We start from the raw sequence: 22,587 nt of genomic DNA on the forward strand, positions 1-22,587 counted from the left end.
AGTAACAACAAAAATTCTATATTAATACTACCTTCAAATAGAATGAAGTGGAATCATTTAACTTTTAAGATTCACATTTGAGTATTCTTCTGTTATTAATCATAAATAACAGAAAATTTTTTATTTGAGAAAAATTTTATCAAGATTCTAATTTGAACCCCACTATATATACTCTCTGAACTAAAAAAGCAAGGAGGCTAAAAGAGAAAAAAATTCAAAATTACTTGAGTGCAGAGATAAAGCTACCTAGGTAAGGTCCTGGACCGTCCGGTTGCTGCGTTAGAAGGCAAATCACCACCTCGGACCGTGTGGACAGAGGTGGAATCCAGCACCGGATGTAGACATTTCTATCGTCTGTGGAGTATGTGTTGGGCCAGCAAAGACCGCTGGAGGAGAGAATCCCTGGAGGGCAGGATCCTCGTTTTCCTGAACGAAGGGAAGGACGGGTGCTCTTGGTCTCAGTCCCTGGGACCTCTTGTTCCCGGGTGACGCCTGAGTCGGAAGGGGAGTCCAGCATCTCAGCCAGCTGTTGTGGACAGACGAGTGTCTGTGCGTCTGGGCCTGGGTTCAGGAGGATGACGCACTCAGTGGAGGGTCTCTTGTCCAGCGGGCCTGAGCCTGTGGGGGACGTGGTTACACTTGGACCCTGCACCTTTACAACCCCACGTTCCTTCTTATTCCTGAGGAGTCTGGTTCCAGAGGATTCCCTGCTGGGCCTCATGAGCCCCTGCCAGATGCTTTGCCAGAAACATTAGAGACATATGTTAGGCTTTTCATTTCTTCTGAGTAACTTTTGTCTGAAGTCTGCCTCACCTTCTTGTAAATTACTGTGTTTCCCTCATGGGAAATGAGCTGGCCTTGAGAGAGGCCATTGAGGATTTCTGACGCTTCCGGAAGAATTTTGGTCTCTTGACCTGGTTCCAGCTCTTCACATGTGTGTCTGATCTTCTAAATTGCTGCAGAAAGATTCTCCTTTCTCTTTACACAGGGAATTCATTCTTGATTAAATGGTCAGTGGAGATTCATTTCTTCTTGCAGTTTCTGCTGGAACTCCTAACTTTCACTATCTGTGACTTTATTTAGGGAATCATAAAAGAAAACGGAAAGTTTAAAAAAAAATTTTAATGTTTATTTTTGAAAGAGAGAGGGAGAGAGTGTGAGCAGGGGAGGGACAGAGAGAGAAGGAAACACAGAATCTGAAGCAGGCTCCAGGCTCTGAGCTGTCAGCACAGAGCCCGAGGTGGGGCTCAAACCCACCAACCACGAGAGCATGAGACTAGAGCTGAAGTCCGACGCTTCACCACCCAGGTGCCCCGAAAATGGGAAGTTTTTGGCATCCAGGTTCTATGCCCAGCACAAGCTTTCTTAGGTGATCACGAGTTAATGTAAGTTCTCTGTCTCTAGAATTAGAACCTGGTTCCTCTAGAAGCAGTGATTCGGACTACACCAGCCCCATCAGGTAAACACCAAGCCCATTTTGAATATTTTTCAAACCCTGGGGACGGGGGATGGGCAAAATGGGCGAAGGGGAGAGCTCGGAGGTACAGGCTCCCGTCTATGGAATGAGTAAGTCACAGGGATGAAAGGCACAGCACAGGGAGTATAGTCAGTGGTGCTGTGATCGCGTCATATGATGACAGGTGGTAACCACACTTGGGAGCACGGCATGACGTCTAGAGTTATCGAGTTCCTACGTTGTATACCTCAAACTAATGTAATATTGTGTCAACTATACTTCCACAAAAAAAATATTGTTTCAACCCCAGAAGATCCTATAACTCTCATATGTGAGTTATTATTGACACATTTTTAAATGATTGTGAACTTTTTTATGCAAGTTTATGAATTTTCATTTTTTCCAATTTTATTGAGACCCGACTGACACAGAACATTGTATTCATTCAGGGCATGCGACATAATGATTTGATGTGTGTATCCATCACCGTGTTTTCGTGTGTGTGACTACAGTGAAGCATTCTCTGGGGATTTAAGAATTTTTTTAACTTTATTTTTGAGAGAGACCGCAAGCAAGTGGAGGGGCAGAGAGAGAGAGAATCCCAAGCAGGCTCCACACTGTCAGCGCAGAGCCCGGTGCGGGGCTCAAACTCACGAACCGTAAGATCATGACCCGAGCTGAAACCAAGAGTCTGACGCTTAACCAACTGAGCCACACCAGGCGCCCCTCTCTGGGGAGTTTAAATGTAACCTGTAAGAGCACTGGTGGTTTTATCTTTCCTTGCTACTCTAACACACACGTGGTTTTGTCTTTTCTCAAGGCTTGTGAAAGCATCTCACTGAGCCGCATCGGTCAGTTTCTTCCAAACCCCTCGTGACCTGCCTTCTGTGGGCTTTCCAGGTCCCGAAGGAGCCGTCCCACCCGCGCCCCCCTCCCTCCGTGTCCTCTCCATGACACTGGCCAAGACTTCCTGGGGCTGAGCTGCAGGACAGGCTGGAGGTGGCCAGTGTCACTGGGGGAACTGAACCGGACTCCGGGCCCGTGAACCCTCTGGGTTTGTCTGACTCTTCGTTCGATGTGCTGACCCTTGTCTCTTCCAGCCCCTCTCCTGCTTCTGAAAGAGGCTTTCTGCTTCCTTGGAGAGGACACTGCTGAATCCGGGCGTTCCTGGGGCTCATTCCTCTGCTGGCTTTTGGAGGCCGTTTTGGTTGGAGTCCCCTCGCCACTGAGTGTGTTTGGGGGCGTCTTCCAACGACTGACGGCTCCGTTGTTCCACATGCTGAGATTTCTCTTTGCTCAGTTCACCTCTGAAACTTGACATGAAGCCCAAGTACAGAGTGGGAGCTTTCCAGATCTTTATGAATGGCCTCCAGATTTGATTCATTTTTCTTGATTTCTCTTCTGGTCATCTGGCTTCCATTAACTTTGTTCCAAGGCCTCTAGACTCTTTGGGTGTAAAGCTGAGCTCCTCCGGGGAGGGCACCTTGTCCTGTCTACACAGAGCAGGCGTTCCGTGATGAACAATCAAGTATGACCCTCACTGTGGCCATCTCCCCCAGTGATCCGTCTCGGGTCCCCTGCCACCGTGTCACCACTGGGCACCATGACCAGCATGGCGACAAGCACTGCAGCCGTCGGGAGGCCACCGGGTGCTCCCCTGGCACCCACAGCATAGAGGAACCCCTGGGGCAGGTGGACAGGGCCCCGGGGGCCACAGGTGGTTCCTGGAGTTCGGGTCACCCCGGCCCTACCCGTCAGCGCAAGGGCTCAGGACACGTGTGTCTTATCACATGAGCCTGTGAGCCGCGGGGGCTGGCGTGCCAGCCAGGCCAGCACCCTTCCTTCCCTGCATCATTCTGGGGCCCAAGGCCCTACCTGCCCTGCAGTGCGCACAGAAGACTCCTGCTCACGGGCCCCTCCTGGTTTGGGTCTGGCTTTGAATTGAGAGGCTTGTGGAAGGGGTTCTGGAGGGTCCCACACAAGTGACTGCACTACGGGTCCCTTAAAAGCCAGAGGGATATTCGGTGTTCATGTCTCAGGAATGTGAGGTCTGGCTGTGACCAAGGAAACCTGATTCTGAACCCACCCCACAAGTCCTTGATGCTGATGTCACAATGGGACTCCAGGGGGGCCGAGTGCTCCTCCCGGGGGCCGGACGGCTGGCGCTGGGCATCTGGGTCCCGGGAGGCTGAGCCCTGGCCAGCCCCCAAGCAGCTCCATGCAGGTTCCCTGAGAGGAAGCAGAGTCTCCCTGGCTGAGCTGCCAGGCCACAGGCGAGTCCGCCCCACATCCTTCCATTTCCGTGGGAACAGAGAGGGTGCCCTGCGGTGACATTTTCACAGCTCCTCTGCGTGTGGTGAGTGGAAAAGGGGGCAAAAGGAAGAGGGCAGTACAGGGGCACTGGGGTGGTCTTGGGGAGGTGCAGATACTTGGACAGGCCTGTGTCCGGCCCGCCCCTGCGTCCAGGCACCCCTCCCCCCCCCCCCCCCCCCACCCAGCTCAAAGGTCACCTGGTGGCAGAGAGCACAGCCGTGGGAAGGCCGCTGGGGTGCAATCAGCTGCTGGCGCGGAGAAGGGCTCCCAGGGAGGGCAGCTGACGGGGCGAGTGTCAGCTGGGGAGCTTGCACAGCCCCGTACAGAAAATGAAAGAATGGTGGGGTGGGGTTTCTAGACCATATGCGGGCACAGAGTCTTCCCCAGGTCACCCGGCACTGCTCCTCTGTCCAGGGCTTGAGGCGGTTTGGATCTGGGGTCCCAGCCCTTGTGTGGAGACCAGGAGGTCTCTTCCAGGAGGAACAGGGCAGATGCCCCTCAGGGGTCTCTTCTGACAGGCTGTGGCTGCAGGTTTGAGGGTGGGCCCGTCCTGTTTCACTAAGCAAACAACTTGACTCTTAACATCTGTAATCACTCCCTCACCACCACCCAGACCAAGGAACCGTGCATCTCCAGGGGCCCAGAAGCCTCCTGCAGGCCCCTCTTGGACATCACCATCCTCAGACGGAAGGACTCTTCTGACACAGCATCACCTCACCCGAGTCATTTGTCAACGTTTTGAGAATCCTGTGTTGCTCTTTCGGAGGCTCAAGAATTAAGTAATCCCCCCAACGTCATATGGTTATGAACTGGAGCAGGATTCAAACTCAAGACTCTCCCAACCCCTCCTAATCCTTCCATCTCCTGGCCCAGGGCCCCGAAAGATGGTTGGAGACTCCGGTTCCCATCCAGCGCACTGGGGGGCAGGGAGCCCTTGCCGGAGTTCTCTGCATCCCCTGGGGAGCTGTTTTTTCTGTCAGCGGCTGCCCAGGTTCCCAGGACAGCTCCTGGCCAGATGGGGAGAAGCAGCAGCAGCCGGCCATCCTGTGCCCAAGGTGCGCGAGGGGAGCAAGATGCAGAAAGGTAAGACTCTCATGTGGAAAGCGTTGCTTCACATGAACATTATGACAGAAGAGTATGATCCGTTATGACAGAGCTTGTCTGTGTGCAACATATTTCAATGGTGCACTACCCCTGGGAGAAAGATGATGTTTTCCCCATTTGACAAATGAGTAAACCAAGGCACAAGGTAGGTAACACGTTCAAGGTCAAATTACAAAGCCAGGATTCAATCCCATGTCTTGCCATTCTGCCTCTTGAGGGCATTTTGTATCTATCCATCTGTTTCTGACCATCAGGTAAGACAGGTGAGCTGTTATGTGGCCAAAAATAAGAATATCGGGGTGCTTGGGTGGCTTAGTCAGTTAAGCGTCCAACTCTTGATCTCAGCTCAGGCCTTGATCTCAGGATCTTGAGTTTAAGCCCTGCACTGGGCTCCGTGCTGGGCATGGAGCCAACTTGAAAAAGAATAAAAAATTGTCAATAGATACAGAAGTTATACAAAGGAACCAAAAGAAAATTCCAGCACTGCAAGGTGCAATAACTAAAATGAAAAATCCCCTAGGGGAGTTCAAAAACACATTTTAAAGCAGAAGAAAGAATCAATGAATTTAAAGATAGGACAATTGAAACTGAGAAAAAAAGTGCACAGAACCAGAGTCCCATGGGACACCATTAAATAGAAAAACATAGATGGTGGGAATCCCAAAAGAACAGAGAGTGAGAAAGGAGTCAAAAGAATATTTGAAGAAACAATGACCAAAAACCTTCTCGGTTTGATGAAAGATATGAATCTACAACTATAAGAAGTTGGATAAATTCCAGATAGAACACATTCAAGGACATACCAAAGAATCTTGAAAGCAGCAAGAGAGGTGACTTTTCTCATACAAGGAATCCACAGAAGATGAGCAGATTCCTCATCAGACCTTGAAGGTCAGAAAGCAGAGGGTTGATTTATTCAAATTGATGAAAGAAGGTGCCAGAATTCTATATCCAGCAAAATTGCTCTTCAAAAGTGAGGGAGTTTGTTACCAACAGAACTGCTTTACAAACAATGCTAAAGGAGGCCCTTCCATTTGAGATGAAAGGATACAGTAAGTCAAAGCTGTAAGCAGAAATCAGACTCTCCAGTAAAAGTAAATACATGGGCAGTTATAAAAGCTGTTATTATTATAATTTCGGTTTAAGTCCACTTATTTTCTACAGGATTTAAAAGGCACATGCATTACAAAACCTAACTATAAACAGATGTAATTTGTGACATCAGTAACAGAAGGGGGAGACGGAGCCATTCAGGATCAGGGAGTTTTATGTGCTATTTAAGTTGGCATAAATTAGGTTGTTGTAACATTAGGATGTTAAGTGTCATCCCTGTGGTAACCACGAAGAAAATATCTATAGAATATACACAAAAGGAAATGAGAAGAGAATCAAAATGTCACTATAAAAAATCAAATGCAAAAGGCAGCAGTGGAGGAAGTGAGGGACAAAAAAAGCCATAAGGCACGTAAAAAACAATAAAATGGAAGAAACAAGTTCTTTCTTAGGAGTAACTAAATGCAAATGTATTCAACTCTCTAATCAAAAGGCAGAGATTGAAGACGGCCAAGTAGGAAGCTCCAGGCCTGTGCTACCCCCATGGAAACATTGAAAATAAATACATAAAAGGACCTACAGACTGACTAAAATAACTATGGGACCTCTGGAAATCATTCCAAAATCTACAGCAACCAGGCGAACGCCCAATCGAGAAAAAGCCATGGTCAAAATGGTAGGGGATTTTGTGGCAGTTTTACTTGCCTTTGCCTCAACCCTTCCTGGCACGACAACGTGTGGTTGGGAGGAAGCAGCCTCCTCCTGGCTTCCTCCCTTGTGCTGGAAGGAGGAGAGCAGAACTCATTGGCAATGTTCTGACCTGTCTGTGGACTGCCCAGGGGACTGGGGTTTCTGTTGTGCCTGACTTGGAGTTCAGACAGGGAAAGATGACCCATGGAGGGCTGGGGCACGCTCTCATGGGCAGAAGAATACAGTAACATCTAAGGTTCTGAGAAGAAGCTGGGGGGAGACTCTGGAAAATTAAGACTTTTGAAAAGCAGCCAGGTATACAGGCTGGGGACTGGAGGAAGTACAGGCCCAGGCGTAACACGTGCCCATAAAAGACCCAAGACTTAAGCCATTACCCTGGGTTGATCACAAGTCTTAGAACACACCCTGCAATTTAGTGAAGGTCTCCTGCCATTGTGCAAAGACTGGGCAGACAGGGCTGTTTTTTTCAAATGACTACTTTTCAACAAAGATCTCAAGGCATACAAAGAGACAGGAAAACAGGGCACAAAGAAACAAAATCTTTATCTCCAGAAACCACACAAACCATCCCTGAAGAAACATAGGTATCCGACTTACTAGAAAAGACTTCAACCAAATAACTGTTAAATATGCTCAAAGAGCTAAAGGAAATCAAAAAACTGATATATGGACAAAATGAGAATATCAAAAAGTTATGTATGTTATTAAGGGGCTCCTGAGTGGCTCAGTTGGTTGAGCATCTGATTCTTGATTCCAGCTCAGATCATGATCCCAGAATTGTGGGATTGAGCCCTGCATCAGGCTCTGTGCAGGGCATGGAACCGGCTGAGGATTCTCTCTCAAAATAAAATATAAAATTAAAATTAAAATTAAATTAATAAAATCTTTTAAAAAATTCTGGAGCTGAAAAAATACAATAAAGGGATTCAACAGCAGACCTGAATAGTGAAAAGAATCTGTGAACCCAAAGACAGGTCATCTGAAATCACTGAAACAGAGGAGCAAAAAGGAAAAAAAAGTGAAGCAGGCCTAAGGGACTTATGGGACACCACCACACAGACAAACATATGCACTCTTGGACTCCCAAAAGGAGAAAGAGAGAGAAAGGGGCAGAGAACTTATCTGAAGAGGTAATGGACAAAAACTTCTCAAATTTGAGTAAAGAAATTAATATACAACTTGAAGAAACTCAACAGACTTCGACAGATAAATCCTGAGACACGCACAGCAAACACTGAAAGACAGGAGGGCAAAATGGAAATTTTACATTACAGTAATTGGACTCTAGAACAACCAGGTAGGTCAGTAAGGAAAGAGAGGACTTGAACAACACAACAGACCAACTGGACGTAACCAACATATATACAACATCCAACAACAGCAAAATATGCATTTCCCTCAAGTGCACGTGGAACATTCTCCATAATAAATGACATTCTGTGAGGCCACGAACCAAGTTTCAAAAAATTTAAAAAGACAAAGCATATAAAATATTTGCTCTTCCCACAATGTACTGAAGCTAGAAACCAATAACGGAAGGAAAATTCATAAGTATGTGAAAGCCAAGCAATAAATACATCGCAAGGGAAATTAGAACCCATCTTGAGACAAATGACTGTGAAAACACAGCATACCCGAACTGAAAACAGTGCTAAGAAGGAAACTTAGAGCCATAAATGCTTACATTAAAAAAGAAGAAGGGCCTTAAATCAACAACTTACTTTATCCCTTATGGAACTTGGAAAAGGAGGAAGGCTAAGCTCAAAGCCAGCAGTAGGAAGGAAACAACATTACAGCAGAGAGAAAATAGAGAACAGAAAACAATAGAGAAAGCCAATATAAAGCCAAGAGGTGGTTCTTCCAAAAAAACAAAAACAAAAAAACGACACAATGGCAAACCTTTAGCTAGATGCCTGCAGTGGGAGAAGAGGACAAGGACTCAATGACACAAGAGGGCATCTTACTGCAAATTTACAGAAATAAGGGTTATAACAGAGCTCTGTGAATAACTATATGCCAACAAAATGGTTAACCTAGAAGAAATGGACAAATTTCTAGAAACACACAACCTACGGAGACTAAATCATGAAGACATATCAAGTCTGGATAGACCTATAACTAGTAAGGAGATTGAATCAGTAATCAAATACCTCCCGACAAAGAAAAGCCCAGGACCCAATGGCCTCATCAGCGAATTCTACCGGACATTTAAGGAATCAACACCAATCTTCCTCATACTCTTCCAAAAAAAGGAGGGAATGCTTCCTAACTCATTCTAGAAGGCCGGCATCACCCTGATACCAAAGCTAGATGAAGACACTACAAGAAAACTATTGGTCAGTATCCCTCATGAATATGGATGCAAAAAATCCCCAACAAAACATGAGCAAGTCGAATCCAACAATAGAATAAAAGTTTTATACACATCATGACAAAAGAGGATTCCTAGGATGCAAGAATCACTCAGTATACACAAATCGATTTAATACTCCATATTAACAGAACGGAAGGGAAAGTAAATACTCTCAACTGACACAGCAAAACCACTTGACAAAATTCAATACCTTTTCATGTTAAAAACACCCAACAAACTAGCAATACTAGGAAAATAACTCAACACGATGAAAACCATATATGAAAAATCCCACAGCTAACATCATACTCAAAGGTGAAAGACTGACAGTTTTTCCTTTAAGGTCAGGACAAGACCAGATGTCTACTCACATTGCCTCTATTCAAGATAGTACTGGAAGTGCTAGCCAGAACAATTAGGCAAGAAAAAGAAAGAAAAGGCATCCAAATTCAAATGGAAGAAATAAAACTGTTTGCAAACAATGCAATCTTATATGTAGACAACATTAAGATTACACACACATCATTAAATTAGCAAAGTTGAAGCCTAGAAAGCCAACACACCAAAATCAGTTGTGTTTCTAGACACTAACAATGAAGAATCTCGAAAGAAAATTAACAATTCCATTTAAAATAGCATCAAAAAGAATGCAATACTTAGGAATAAACTTAACCAAGGAGGCTAAAGACTTACGCACTGAGAGCTGCGGAACACTGCTGAGAGAAATCCAAGACCGCAAAGATGTTACTCTGTAATGCCTTTTCTGGGTATCATGGCTGGGTCAAGTCAACAAAGAAAATGATCCCACCAAGTGTCCATCAAATCAACGGAAAAACACAATGTGGTACATTCCTACAGTGGCATGCCATTCAGCCATAAAAAGGAGTGAATTTTGATAGATGCTTCAACATGGGTAGACCTTGAAAATGTTACGCTAAGTGAAATAAGACACGGAAAGACCAATATTTTATGATTCTACTTACATGAAGTACCTAGAATAGGCAGGTTCACAGAGACCAAGTAGGACAGGTGTCGGGGGAAGGAGGAGCAGCAGTTACTGGTTAGTGGGTCTAGGTTCTAGTTTGGGAGGATGAAAAAGTTGGGGTACATTGGCAGTGATACAATATTGTGAGTGTTTTAATGCCACCGAGGTAGACCTTAACCAGTGGATACACTGACAGATACTACGTGTAGCTTACCACAATAAAAATATCCAAAAAAGAAAAATAAAAATGCAAACCAACAAACATGACCAGCATGTGAGGAACCAGTCAACAGCTTCAAAAACTTCTCGATCCCACAAGTTTCTGCTTTTGGTAGAGCACTTTCAACTGCCTGCCGTGTTTTTTCGGTTCCTTCTACAATTCTGAAGTCTGTCCTTTTTCCCTAGAAGGCCCTTGTCAGTATTTCAAGCCATTGACTTTCTTTTTTGCGGGACTGGAGAGAAAAAAAAGGAATCTCATCTCCACACCAAAGTATCAGACGCCAAAAAAATGTAAAGTCGTGAGTTTATTGCATATGTAACAAAATGAACCTGACCTCCTGGGTCCAGCCTGCTGTACAATCACTGTTTGTTTTTGTGTTTCCAGCTGGTTCCATAACCACATTAAATAGAACTAGTATTTCTTTAAATACTTTTGATTTTGACATAAAACGGAACATTAGTGTACAATTTTCACAAAATAAATCAGCAATAAAAACAGTGGGAAGAATAACAAGGATAGCAGCAATACTTAAAAACAAGACATTACAAAATAAATTAAAAAATACATTATAAAGTGGTTGAGAAACAAAAATAAACAAATTTTAAAAATTCATACTATGTTTCGGGAGGGCTGCCGTGCGGCACGCGCCTGGCTGCGGACGGGGCCGGGGGGACGGGGCGGGTTCTCTGCGGAAGGCCACTCCTGACAGCTCAGGGTGGAGGACCCCCTCACCTGAATTGGGACCACGCGGCCGAGCAAGCTTGGGGAGCACGGGACTCCTGGCGGGCAGAGTCTCCCCTCGGGGAGAGCTGCCCTGACTGTGTCCCCCAAGCAGCCCCTTTGTTTCTCCTTCCTACAGCGCTGGCAGAGCGGTGGTTTGCTGCATCCCTGAGGGTCGGCTGATGACCGCTGGTGAGGGCAAGCCTGCCAGTCGGGCCCCTGAAGCATCTGGGCCAAGGGGTGGGAAGGGGACGGCGGGGGCGGGGGATGTTGGGGATCACCAAGGGCCACAAACGAGAGCTCGTGGGAACAGGGTCCACGTGGACCCAAAGTGGAGTCATCGGGAGCTTTTACCCACTGTCTGCCACACTGCTCTTTCCGTGGTTCAAAAGGCCTAATCCAAGGTTCTAGAAGTGCAATGCTACTGACGGGCCTGTCTGGCGAGAGTAAACCAGGGCTCTGGAAAGTTCTGCTCTTTCAGGCCCCACTGTAACACACAGCTGACGAGGACGACTGGTGAGGGAGGAAAGCCCCGCCTTACAGGCCAGTCCCGCCTGCTGGGCCCACGCCTGACACCCGCGGGCAGCATGGGGCTGGCAGGCGCGGGTTCTAAGGACTGTTCCTCCCGACAGCAGGAAGATCGTCTTACAGGAGCCACGTGCCACAGTCCCGCTAGACCCTCGTCTCCCCGCTCATTCCTGCAGCTCTGAGCCAAACCACAGGAACAATCCGTGGTTCCCCCGCTCGGTCTGGATGTGCCCTCAGCTCTCCGTGGAGGTCTCCTCCTCACACTGGGGGGTTGAGGGGCACCTTCGAGAGGAGGCCTCTGTGGGGGAAGGGCCATAGCCGACATTTCCTTACTCTAGCAGAGGAAGGTTACGAGGGAGGACTAGAGAGTCAGGGGGAGCCAGCTTCTAGAACGCCCTCTGAAGGACGATGGTAAACGAGCGAGACTCGGGGTAAGCCTGACGAGGGCAAGGCAGAACTTCTGACAGTCCAAGCCCATGATACGGCCTGGACTTCCTGAACGGATTTAATCTCTCCTCTGCAGCAGTCACCCTTGACATCTCTCTACCCTGGCACCTCCTCCGTAAGCGGCCAGACGCGCGCTCTCTCACAGCTCTTGGAACCCACAGCCGCTAGCCCACGGCCCACCGAACCAGGCGAACTTCGTGTTCCGAGGGAGGGTCTATCTCTCCCAGGGGTTCCCGAGCTCCCGCACGGCAGCCACAGAATGCTTCGGGGCAAGCCGAAGAACCACACGGCAAGACCCACAAGGGTGAGCTCGCCTCCAAACCCACCTAGCTCCGGAGGTATCCGTGACAAAAAGAGAGTCACCCGAAAGCCTTCCGGACCCACCTCAGACCTGCAGCTGGATCCCAACGCTTAACTCCGAAACCAACGGCAGACTTCCAACAGTGAAATGTCTTCCTGATGAATTACCCCGCATTTGCCCCCCACCCCCCCACCCCCCCACCAAACAAAACAACAACAAAAAACCAAACAGGACGATTGGCTGCTGCCCTTCACGGAAGTTCATCGCAAATCAAACCACCTTGTTCAAATACTGTTGAACTTCTGTGCAAATTGGAAAACGGTGTTGGAAACTCAGGGTCCAGGCTTGCTTTGGCCTTGCTCGCCACGTGAGGACGTCTGGGCGAGCGAACTGAGTAGTAGTGATTGTTCGCGTCTCCACCCGACACTCGGGAAACGAGCAGAATGAGCCAGGGTGAAGGGTCCCCTCCACCGACGGGTTTGCGTTCGCGCCCTACTCTTCGTAAAACCGTAACTCGGGGTGGATTTAAGTCAGTGGGGTGGCCCGTTCCCTCTCTCCCTGTGAGGCTACTTTGCACCAAGCCAGCAGCTGCAACAGCAGAATTCTGTTAGTTCAGCTCTTAGCAACTTGCGCACAACACTTGGTTAGTATTCAAGTGACCCAGCCGACCCTCCTCGACATACACGTGGTGGGGGAGCCGCAGCCCGGGACTGGCCGCATGGATCTGAGGCTGGTTTGGTGTGTTCTTTTATAAGCTCTGTTACGTGGTATTTTCACTGGAAAAATATCTCAAGCTAGATAGATAATGTGGCAAAAGGGACTCTTAAAAGGAAAGATCATTTTTCTCTATGCAAGCTTTTTCAGCCAGGATCCCCTGAAAAATACCCCAGGCCTCCAGCAAAAGCTGCCCCAGTTCCTTTACTTTTCCAAAAGGGAAGCACACTTTGGATGCAAGCTTCCTGCTGGGGCAGAATTCCAATGGACAATACGGTTATTTTTCAGTTAGAAATTAATCTGCTTCCCAGAGCAGGCTGCTAGGGTGTGACTGGAATTTGAGCTGCAGAACTTGAAAAGGGACCTCAGGACTGTCTGGAGACAGAAGAGCTACCGGTTACAAACCCTCAGTAAGCCAAGCTCAGTTCCAGAACTTGTGGGTCGATCCTCCTATAAAGACCACAGGGCAGTGAGCCTATCACCAACCATGTGGGTTACAGTCGCTGCAGGGTATCCTGTGTGACCGAAGCCAAATGCTAAACCTGGCTGCATTTTATTGGATGGGCGATGGAAGGGGGGGGGGAGGGTAGGGGGCGGGGATCACTGTCAGAAAGGAGGAAAATATGGGTGGGAGCCGCCAACCAAAGTCCCCCCACCCCCCTCGCTCCCCCAACGAAAAGGAGGGGAGAAAACCCTTTCCCTCGGGTCATCTAGGGTTCCCGGGCCTCAGCCAGCTTCGCAGGAGGCGCACAGAAAGCTTGCTTTTGGTCTGGTGGTCGTGAGCTAGAATCTGTTGCCTTTGGTTGCTCTCTTCATTCCACGGCAAACCCGCAAGTCTCCTCCACGGCCGTCAAAAGCTTCTCGTAGAGCTTCTCGTACGACTCGTAAGGTGGAATGTCGATCCGATTAAAGCTGGAAGAGGACAAAAGAGCGACAGAGTCACTGCTGGGGCCATCTGGACCTAGGCCCTGGTTCGAGGACAAGGGCAGGCGGGAGCAGAGCATTCAGGGCCTCGAGCTAGCAGCGTGTGAGTATACAGGCGGATGGGGCCAAGCATCTCATCGCCCAGCTGGGGTGGGGGGTACAGGCAAGTTTTCCACTCCCCCCTCGTGCTTTTCTGTTTCGAAAGCAAAGATTTTTCATGGAACACAGAACAAAATAAGTCCTAAGATCTTGAAAGCCAAAATTAAACCGATTACTATGTCCTGGTTATATCAGGACAAAGATCCTTCCTGATGCAGTGGTGGTTGTCTTCTTCGCACGTGGACCACCGTAATCCAGACTGGCCGACTGTCAGATCACCGCTGACAATCCACTGCCTGTCTGTGTAATCCTCCGTGACTTGACCTGAGACCAAATGGGGCAGTCTGGGATGTTTCCTGCAGAAACAAACTATTATCTCAAAACTAGTAAAACGTCAAATCTCTGATAGGAGGAGATGAATCAACATTTCCCTGGAGAAATTCTAGTGTTGTATTAAAAAAAAAAAAAAAAAAAAGAAAGAAAGAAAAGGCATCCTTTAAGAAGGATATCCTCTCCTAATAAGTCAAAACATAGAAAATTCTGACCAAGATAGTGACCTACTGAATTACTAGCAGTCAAGCAGTTAAGGATGGTTTTTGTCAAGAAAGAACTGGGCTAAACCGTGTGATAGTTTTTTTCTTGAAGCTGGGACTTCAGCATCTGAGGACAGTTCTCACATCCATTTTATTCTAAACGTTCCACTATGAAAGGGCAGAGTCCTAGGGAAGAAAGCGGCTGCCGTGGGTCAACACGATGCTGTGTCTGTAACGGCCACGCGGGGCTGGGCGCCACAGCCTCGGTAGGGCCTTGGCCATGTAAGCACTTGAACCCACACCCCTGGGTTCCCAATCAGGAAGCTTCTGTTGCAATGTTACACATCTCTATGGCAAGGAACCGGCTCTCGCGAACTAGACACGCTGGTCTTTTTGATACGTGGTTTCTGAGACAAAGCGTACGTAAGTGACTTGATTTTTAAACCGCAAGGGAAAATCATCTGCTACAGGTATGAGTGATGTTAAAATTTAGGAAAGTTAAGAAGTTTTCAATGTGCAAGATGCACCCATCACCAAGTTCCAAGAAGGAAAACACAGGAAGCAAAGACTGGGAACTCCGGATTGAAAATGACAGCTCCCCCGCAGGGAGGTACGTGTGTGCACACGCGCGGCCCAGCAAAGGCAAGGCTGGAGCTGCCGAGTGCCAGCCGCCGTTAATCACATCTCACGACAAAACCGGTTTCACGAAAGAGACTTCTGATAACCCTCCTGTGACACACTGCCAAGCACTCATCCCACCTGACACTGGTTCCACGGCCAGGTGTCCTGGGGCGCAGGTAAAGGAAGCACGGGGAGTCATGAGCGGGGTGGCAGGCACAGGGACAGGCTCCCCGCGATGCCACAGCGAGGTCCTTACCAGGTGTGGGCCTTCGGAAGGTTGTCTGTGTTGGCATCAATCAGGTGGATGGTGAAGAGCCGGGGCCCTGCCGCGCCTGTAGAACCTTACGAGACAACATTCTAGTTAATGCACTTCAGAGGCGGGCCCCGGGCCCCACTGCCAACCACACCCTCGGCCCGATGCCCGGGCAGGTCGTCCTGCCGGACGGTCGTGGGCTTCACGCGGCGGCATAGCCTGCACCTGAGTTAGGACACGCTGACCGTCCAGCGACCTATCCCAGCCATTCTAGAAAATCGCAGGGGCAGAGACGCGTGAGAGCTCTCCTCCTGGACCCTGGCCGTGGGCCCACTCAAGTGGGGATATTTGAAGGACAAAATCCTTAAATCACCAGTGACGGTTTTTCTTTTTTTTTAAACAAAATGTTTAGCAAGTGGGCCCGCCCCTGGCAGAGGACAGCAGGGTTATGACAAAAGCACGATACACGGTCATGAATCCCCCAGGCGGAGGGACAGTGGGAAAAGAAAAAGACACAAACACCTAGGACAACAGCCCAGGGGGATGGAAGTAGCTTCTGTCACTCAAAGAAGTCCTTCAAATCTGGAAAAGTCTACAGGGAATGTTCTCTACATGAAATACACCTGCTATCTCTAGGAACATGCAAAGGTCCATCTGCTACATTTTAACATACTAACATTCTTCACCTTTTTCCTTCTGGCTCTCAGGGTTACCAAAATCTGGATATCAGGTTTTTTATCAGCGTCGGAAGGGACCAGAGAGGGGATAGGTACCTACACCAGACAGCGGAGCCTCTCACGCAGTGCCTCTGCATAGAGGAGGAAACCGAGGCTCAGGAAGGACCCCTGGAGCTCATGACCAACACGGCAGCAGGAGACTCCATCTCCTGGCACTCAGGCCGGGCCGCTCTCACCTCAGGGCTGCAGTGAGACGGCTGCTACCAGAAGACTCAGGAACGAATCCATGGTGTACTTTAGAACCTCTAATTTCTTTCCCCAAAGCCTTGCTGCTATTTGTACCCTCCCTCTGTCCCCCGGTTCTGTAGGGGTGGGGGAGGGACCGGCTCCATGGGGTTCTTTTTCGCTCAGGTCTCGCCCAACTCAGCCCTGGGCGGGCACCAGGCTGGCCAGCACCCGCCACAGCTGCGCGCCCCAGATGACGCCCCGCCTGCTGGGCACGTGGCCTGCAGGGACACCGAGAAAGGTGGGTTTGACAGGAAGCTGGGCTTTGTTGTGCTGAGATTCTCGCCCCCTTTGCGTCTACAGGTATTTCCTCTCAGCTTGGGCAGAGGCTAGCACCCCCGGAGCACTGTTGGCCCGGAGCACTGGGGGACCGGCAGAGAGAATGGCAACAAGAGGGCCCCCGGGGGTGGGGGTGGCCGCGGCCCCCAGCGTTCGCTACGAGAAAACACAGGCCGCGCCACTTCCTAGGAGACGTTTCAGGAAAACACCACCACGGCGGTCCAGCTCTTCCTGCCGTGGCCTGGCAGGGGACGTGCCTGGCGGAGACGCGTGGGGCCAGGAGCCCCGCCTCCACATCAGTCACCTTGCAAAGCCTTGAAGCCTTGGAGAGGGACCCGAGTGGACCCGGTCACGAACTGCAGCAGCCTGGCCCTCCTCTCCTCATCGAAGGTCTCCACGGCTTGCCAGAACCAGCGGACGATGTTGCTGTCGGCCACACAGTGCTTCAGCCGAGTGTTGGACTTCCAGTCGCTCACGTCGATCTTATCCAGGCCGCCTATGATCAGCTGCGAAGGCGTTTAGAGGCAAGTTATTTCTCAGATGTACAGACCGGGTCATGGCAGCCTCCCAGCTTCCCAGCGTCTGAAAGGAGGGAATTCGTGGCGTCCGAATAAACTAGCCAGAGACTCCGACAAGCGGAGAGGGAGACGGGCCCACGCTCCCAACAGCGCCTTTTCTTACAACTAGGTCTGCTCTCCTCATCCGCGAGGAGTCAGTACCAAAGGGCCGACCGGCGAGACTGAAGGGGCTGACTGTAAAATGGGGCCACCTCCCCGGGACCCCAGGGGCCGTCACAGCAGGGCTGGGAGGGGAGTGGTGTGCGAGTTTCTGCACCGGGTGGGCGGCCCACCCAGAGCTGCTGCCCGCCCACAGAGGCGCCTCGCTGCGGCAGAAAGACAAGGATTTCAAAGCCGTGAGCCACTTGGCACGGACGTGGGTAAGGGATGAATGAGTCTCTATGTTCACACACGCGAAGCGGGACACGAGAAGACAATAACACTTTGTGCGGAGTCTAATAATAGCTAGAACAGAAACACAAAGTTGACGTGGTGGGAGAATCTGGTTATACTCGAGAGAATTTCCTCGATCCGAGGTAAATACGTGGGAGGGGTTTGGAAACCGCCACGGCTGGAGATCTTGAACATGAGGATAAGCCACAGGACACCCCGAACAATGTCCGGAGAATGATCTGGACTCGTTGCTGCCAAGCAGACACCTGTCCTTGTCATAAACAGGCTCAGACGCCCTCGACACCCCGCTCGCTCTAGGCCTGCTAGTCGGGAGCCCTGACAAACCCCTGGCCTTGCCGCGGGGACAGACAAGCCTCATTCTGCAGGCAGGTTGTAAAACAAGAAAACACCGATCTCATTTGCGCCCTTTAATGCCTCCTTGGCTGGGCCCGGTGAGCACGTACCTCTAGTTCCTTCTGGTCAAATGGCTTCAGTAAGTGTTGAGGAATGAGTTCATTAAACCCCTTCTGAAGAGCCAAGAACTGGGCTTCAATCCCCCGCATGAACCTCCAATTTACATACAACCTGAGAAACAAATTCACAAGTTGGAGGCAGCATCAAATGGTTCATGAAACAAAAAAAGTTTTCTCCACAGAAGGTTCTGACACCTGAACCTGGCAGCCTGCCTGCCGGGCCTCCCCTTGGGGCGGGAGGCGGGGGCGGAGGTGGGGGCAGACGGGACGAAACCCCCACCGGCCGACGTTGCCTAGCCTCAGTATCAGGTTAAAAATAAGTCAGCACAGGCCCTTACACATGCTGATGCTTCGCTAAAAATAGCTGTAGGAATTAACCTGACCTGTTAGAGCAAGCACCATAACTGAAAAGTAGACCTGAAAATAACACACAGGATACGTGAGAACATGCGCCAGTCTGGCAGCCTCCGCACACGCACACGCCCGCATGCTTCCAATTCCCCAGTGCGAGCGACTGGCCGTTTATTTGCCTGAAGAGGTAGGCGCCTGGGCGGCTCAGCTGGTTAAGGGTCCGACTCTTGATTTCAGCTCAGGACACCATCTTAGGGTTTGTGGGATCGAGCCCCACGTCAGACTCTGCACCGACAGCGCGGAGCCTGCTTGGGATTCTGTCTCTTCTCGCTCTGCCCGACCCCTGTCTGCTGTCTCTCTATCTCAAAATAAACATTAAAGAAAAAAAGAAGAACAAACTACTGTGGAGTAGACTTCCTCGAGACTGATCTCAAAGAAACTTCTAGGCTTCTATTCTGTCCTGCGTTCACCACCTTCACACCCAGAATTGGGAGGTCACCTGCAATCCCTTCCCCAGCTTGGGCTCTGGAGTCATTATCCTCCCTTCAACGGGCCGGCTCCGGTGGCACTAGGGGCGCCTCTGTGCACAGCCCCCACCACTGAACCCGACCGTGGCTGAAAGTCTGTTCTGTTCCTGGGATTCTGGTCACAGGTGCCGGCAGGGAAGGGAAGCCTCAAACAGCCAAGGAGCCTCGACAACCTAAATGTGAACCCAGCCTTGCCCAGATGGTCCCAGGCACCTGGATGTCCCCGCTGGCAACCTCCAAGGTTCCCCAGAACATTACCGGACATATTCTTTCTTGTTGTCCTCTGTGACAGGAACGTTGCGACCATTGGGTTTCAGTTCATGCTGAAGAATCCTCCCGAAAGCATTGTGTTCCACACAGAAAGTGTGGTCTAGCACAGGGGTGATATCGTTCTCTCTGTTGAAGTTAAGACACAAGATGGATGTCAGACCTCTGCCAGCATGCAGCAGCGAACAGAACCTTAGACGGAACATTCCGGGAGAAAGACGGCATTTCCTGTCCGTCACCCCAGAGCTGCAGGGGGGGGTAAGAGGAAAACCTAGGGCCCAGAGCACGTGTGAGGGCAGGGGTGCGGGTACTGAAGGGGTACCACAGCTCCACTCTGCATGTGCCCGGACTCCGGGCTCCCTCATTCATAGGGAGGTGATGGTAGCTCTCTCGTTCTGGGATTTTATGAGACACGGCGGCCTGACTGCCTTGTAAACTGAGTCTCCGAACAGAAGGATTCACGAAGAGGAAACGGGGTCAAAGGAAAAGCAACCTGCAGAAGACACACCTAGAAAACACTCGCAACCCCTCCTTTAAGGCAGCCATTCCAAATGCATCCATTCAAACAAAGTAGCCCTTGGAAGTTCAAGTGGACTCCTCCGCCCCCCGCATTTGCTGAGACGCAAGCAGAGTAAACGACTTTGTACAGGATGGAGGCCCTAACCCCCCCGGACTACCCATTTCCAGCCGGGGCACGTGAAGTGAGGCCGACCGGCGCTTGGGGTGCAGCTGGCTCCAGCTCCCCCTCTCGCTCTCCCCCTGCAGAGCCTGGATCTCTCCCTCTGTGAAATCGGCTCGTTCACAAGGACCCGCAACCCCTGCGGTTACCACGTGACTGTGCTGACAGCTTCCAAGAGAGTTCTAGGATAATTCTAAAACAAAGTCGACTAAATATAGTTTTTCCTGATACTTTCTCTTACTATCAAATACTCTGCCACTAATTTTGTGTTGGGTGCTTTCCGTCTCAAGATTCACTGGAGAGTCCAAAACAAAACCCGCCACCCACCTATCAGGCCTGGGGATTAATTTTGTGGCCAGACCTTAATAATTTGAGGAAGAAATTAGTCTATGAAGTGAAACTGGCCAAACGTCATGAAGGAAGAAAGTCAACTGAGTATTTCTTGTTAAATCCACTTTTATGTTTTTGGCTGTAAAACAGCATTTTCTTTACTTCTCTTTCCTGACTTCACACCCATCCCTCGCAAACATTCACATGCACGCACACACGCACACAAAACAATTGTATTTGGTGGACAGTAAGATGGGTGAGGCATTTTCCATTAACTGAACAGTGAGTCGGTACTTACAGAATCCACACTAAGCTCTTATGGAGTTCTGGGTCCACCGACTCCAAATCAGAGAGCTGGATGGGTTTCCCCAGTAGCTGCTTATAGAAGGGAACCGTGAAGCCCCCGTTTATGTAGTGTCCGTGGAATACGGCGAGACCCATGATCCGACCCACAAAATGGAAATAAGACAGATGGTCCTGTAGGGGGCACCAGAGAACACATTTATTAGAAAAATGACCAGCCAGGGTGGATACCTTGTGCTTTCTCCAAGCTTCTTGGGAGACCTGTCCGATGGGCAACCCAACACTGACTCAGTTGCTCACAGGTTGTGCTCACGATCAAAGGAAAGAAGTCTAGTTAGGTAGTCAAAATTCAGAGCATGCGTTTTGTATAGATCATCTGAACATTTTACATGCCCTTCGTTCAAACATGGCCTCAGAACTGCTACATCATTTGTGGTACTCAGCCTAAAAGGAAAATGCAGAACTCTTTGCTCAAAAATTAAGAATTTCAACAGGGCAGCCACAGAGAATCAAACCAACACAGGCGCTTCTAAGTGCCAGGCGCCCAGGAAGCCGGCCCCCCGTTTTCCCCACTGCACTACAAACAGAGCAGGGGGCAATTCTCCCTGAGTCCCAGGAGAAAGCAGAAGAGAAGAAAATCCAAAGGAAATAAAAAACCAAAGAGGAACATAGAGGAAAATAATGGACAACCCAAGTAACAGAATCATTCTAAAACCAGAGCTGTTCTGGTTTTTAACTGGGGAACCTCACATCTCTGCTTTCCAGGTGGAATTATAAGCAGAATTAATGAAAACCCCATTTCCCTTTCCTGCTCTACCTTTCAGTGTCTATTTACCAGAGACTGAGTAAGTCCACAATGGATAAACCAAGGACTGACACTGGACCTGGAAATCTAGTTAAAGAACTTTCCAATTCGCCCTCTCTTTATTCATGGGTACTTACGGGGTTGATCGAAGAATCCGGGTTGATTTGCAACATGTAAATGTTGTCCGTAGAATACTGGAAGAGTCCATAATACGGATTCAACATTTCATGGCACAATAAATAGAGCCACTCCCTAGGAACAACAAAATGACAACCATTTTATATGTGTGAAAGTGTCCAGTTTAGGTCTTACCAAAAGGACCGACTCCCTGGGTCCTAGAAGGCCACACTGCGGGATAACCAGGCCCTGAGAGAAGGTGTAGATCGGGCAGATTAGTCTGAGGAAGTAACAACTTGCGTCCGGTCGTCTGAGAAATGGCTTTTCTGGCCCAAACTCCCACGGGCTCCGAAGCCGAGGAAGAAGGGCGGTGGGCTTCACCCAGCACCACCTGCTACGGGCAGTGCTCTCAGCAGGGGGACTCATCAGCCTGCCAGAACCTCAGCTAAGGTGTTCTCTGGGACTCTGCAAAGACCAGATCTCAGGTGATGATGTCAATCGTGTGGTTCTAATGGACAAAAGAGCAATCAATAAAGAGCGGTCATATCCTTCTACTTATAAAGGGTGTGCGTGCACGCGCGTACGTACACAAAACAGGAAAGATCTATATGCAGAGCAGAGAGGAAGAGGAGGAGGAAGAGGATTTACACAGACACTTGGACAGTAGTTAACTTTAGAATCAGCATTCTGGGGGATCTTCAGTTTTCTTTTGCCTCTTGCTAGAGAGTTTTTACATTTCCGACAGGAACATGTTATTCACATTTAAGTCAGGAGAAAACAGTTTGCAGTCCAGGCAGACAGGGATTGAGAACGACTTTCACCCTTTATGACTTTTTTTTAAAAAAGAAGTTTTTTTAGCATTTATTTATTATCGAGGGACAGAGAGAGACAGAGCATGAGCATGGGGGGGGGGGGCGGGCAGAGAGAGGAGGAGACACAGAATCCAAAACAGGCTCCAGGCTCTGAGCTATAAGCACAGAGCCTGATGCGGGGCTCGAACTCACAAACCGCGAGATCATGACCTGAGCCGAAGTCAGACGCTTAACCGACTGAGCCACCCCGGCGCCCTTACCCTTTATGACTTTCTATCTTGTTGATTCTACCTTTTGTCATAAACATTTATCATTTTTATAATTTTAAAAAACAAGCTGAATCCATAACAAGATATAATTTCATGAGTTCTGAAATCTGGACAAGATACATAAGAAT

At 49.3% G+C, this 22,587-nt stretch overlaps 1 protein-coding gene and 1 long non-coding RNA gene across 6 annotated transcripts in view; one reads left to right on the top strand and one right to left on the bottom strand.

Moving 5' to 3' along the window:
- The first annotated feature begins 3,123 nt into the window (after positions 1-3,123).
- On the top strand, positions 3,124-17,205 carry LOC122209327. Of its 2 annotated transcripts, XR_006197555.1 has the most exons (5): positions 3,124-3,812; positions 4,383-4,852; positions 11,055-11,107; positions 16,043-16,301; positions 16,601-17,205. It is a non-coding gene; the product is annotated as an uncharacterized LOC122209327 (long non-coding RNA). The 2 variants fall into 2 exon arrangements; XR_006197556.1 differs by lacking the exon at positions 11,055-11,107 and having other exon boundaries at positions 3,125-3,812.
- SMURF1 (SMAD specific E3 ubiquitin protein ligase 1) overlaps positions 12,383-22,587 on the bottom strand; it is a 107,059-nt gene continuing 96,854 nt past the window's right edge. For 3 of the 4 annotated variants that reach the window (XM_042921065.1, XM_042921062.1, XM_042921063.1), the window contains 7 exons: positions 21,399-21,513; positions 20,452-20,630; positions 19,136-19,273; positions 17,991-18,111; positions 16,881-17,082; positions 15,339-15,423; positions 12,383-13,817 (listed from right to left, as the gene is read on the bottom strand). In XM_042921065.1, coding sequence (XP_042776999.1) covers positions 13,718-13,817; positions 15,339-15,423; positions 16,881-17,082; positions 17,991-18,111; positions 19,136-19,273; positions 20,452-20,630; positions 21,399-21,513 — 940 coding nt within the window. In that variant the 3' untranslated portion in view covers positions 12,383-13,717. The remainder of the gene's footprint in view (positions 13,818-15,338; positions 15,424-16,880; positions 17,083-17,990; positions 18,112-19,135; positions 19,274-20,451; positions 20,631-21,398; positions 21,514-22,587) is intronic. The other variant, XM_042921064.1, reaches the window with a different exon arrangement.

This window comes from Panthera leo, chromosome E3 (assembly GCF_018350215.1).
Source record: "Panthera leo isolate Ple1 chromosome E3, P.leo_Ple1_pat1.1, whole genome shotgun sequence".
In the NCBI taxonomy this organism is placed as follows: domain Eukaryota; kingdom Metazoa; phylum Chordata; class Mammalia; order Carnivora; family Felidae; genus Panthera; species Panthera leo.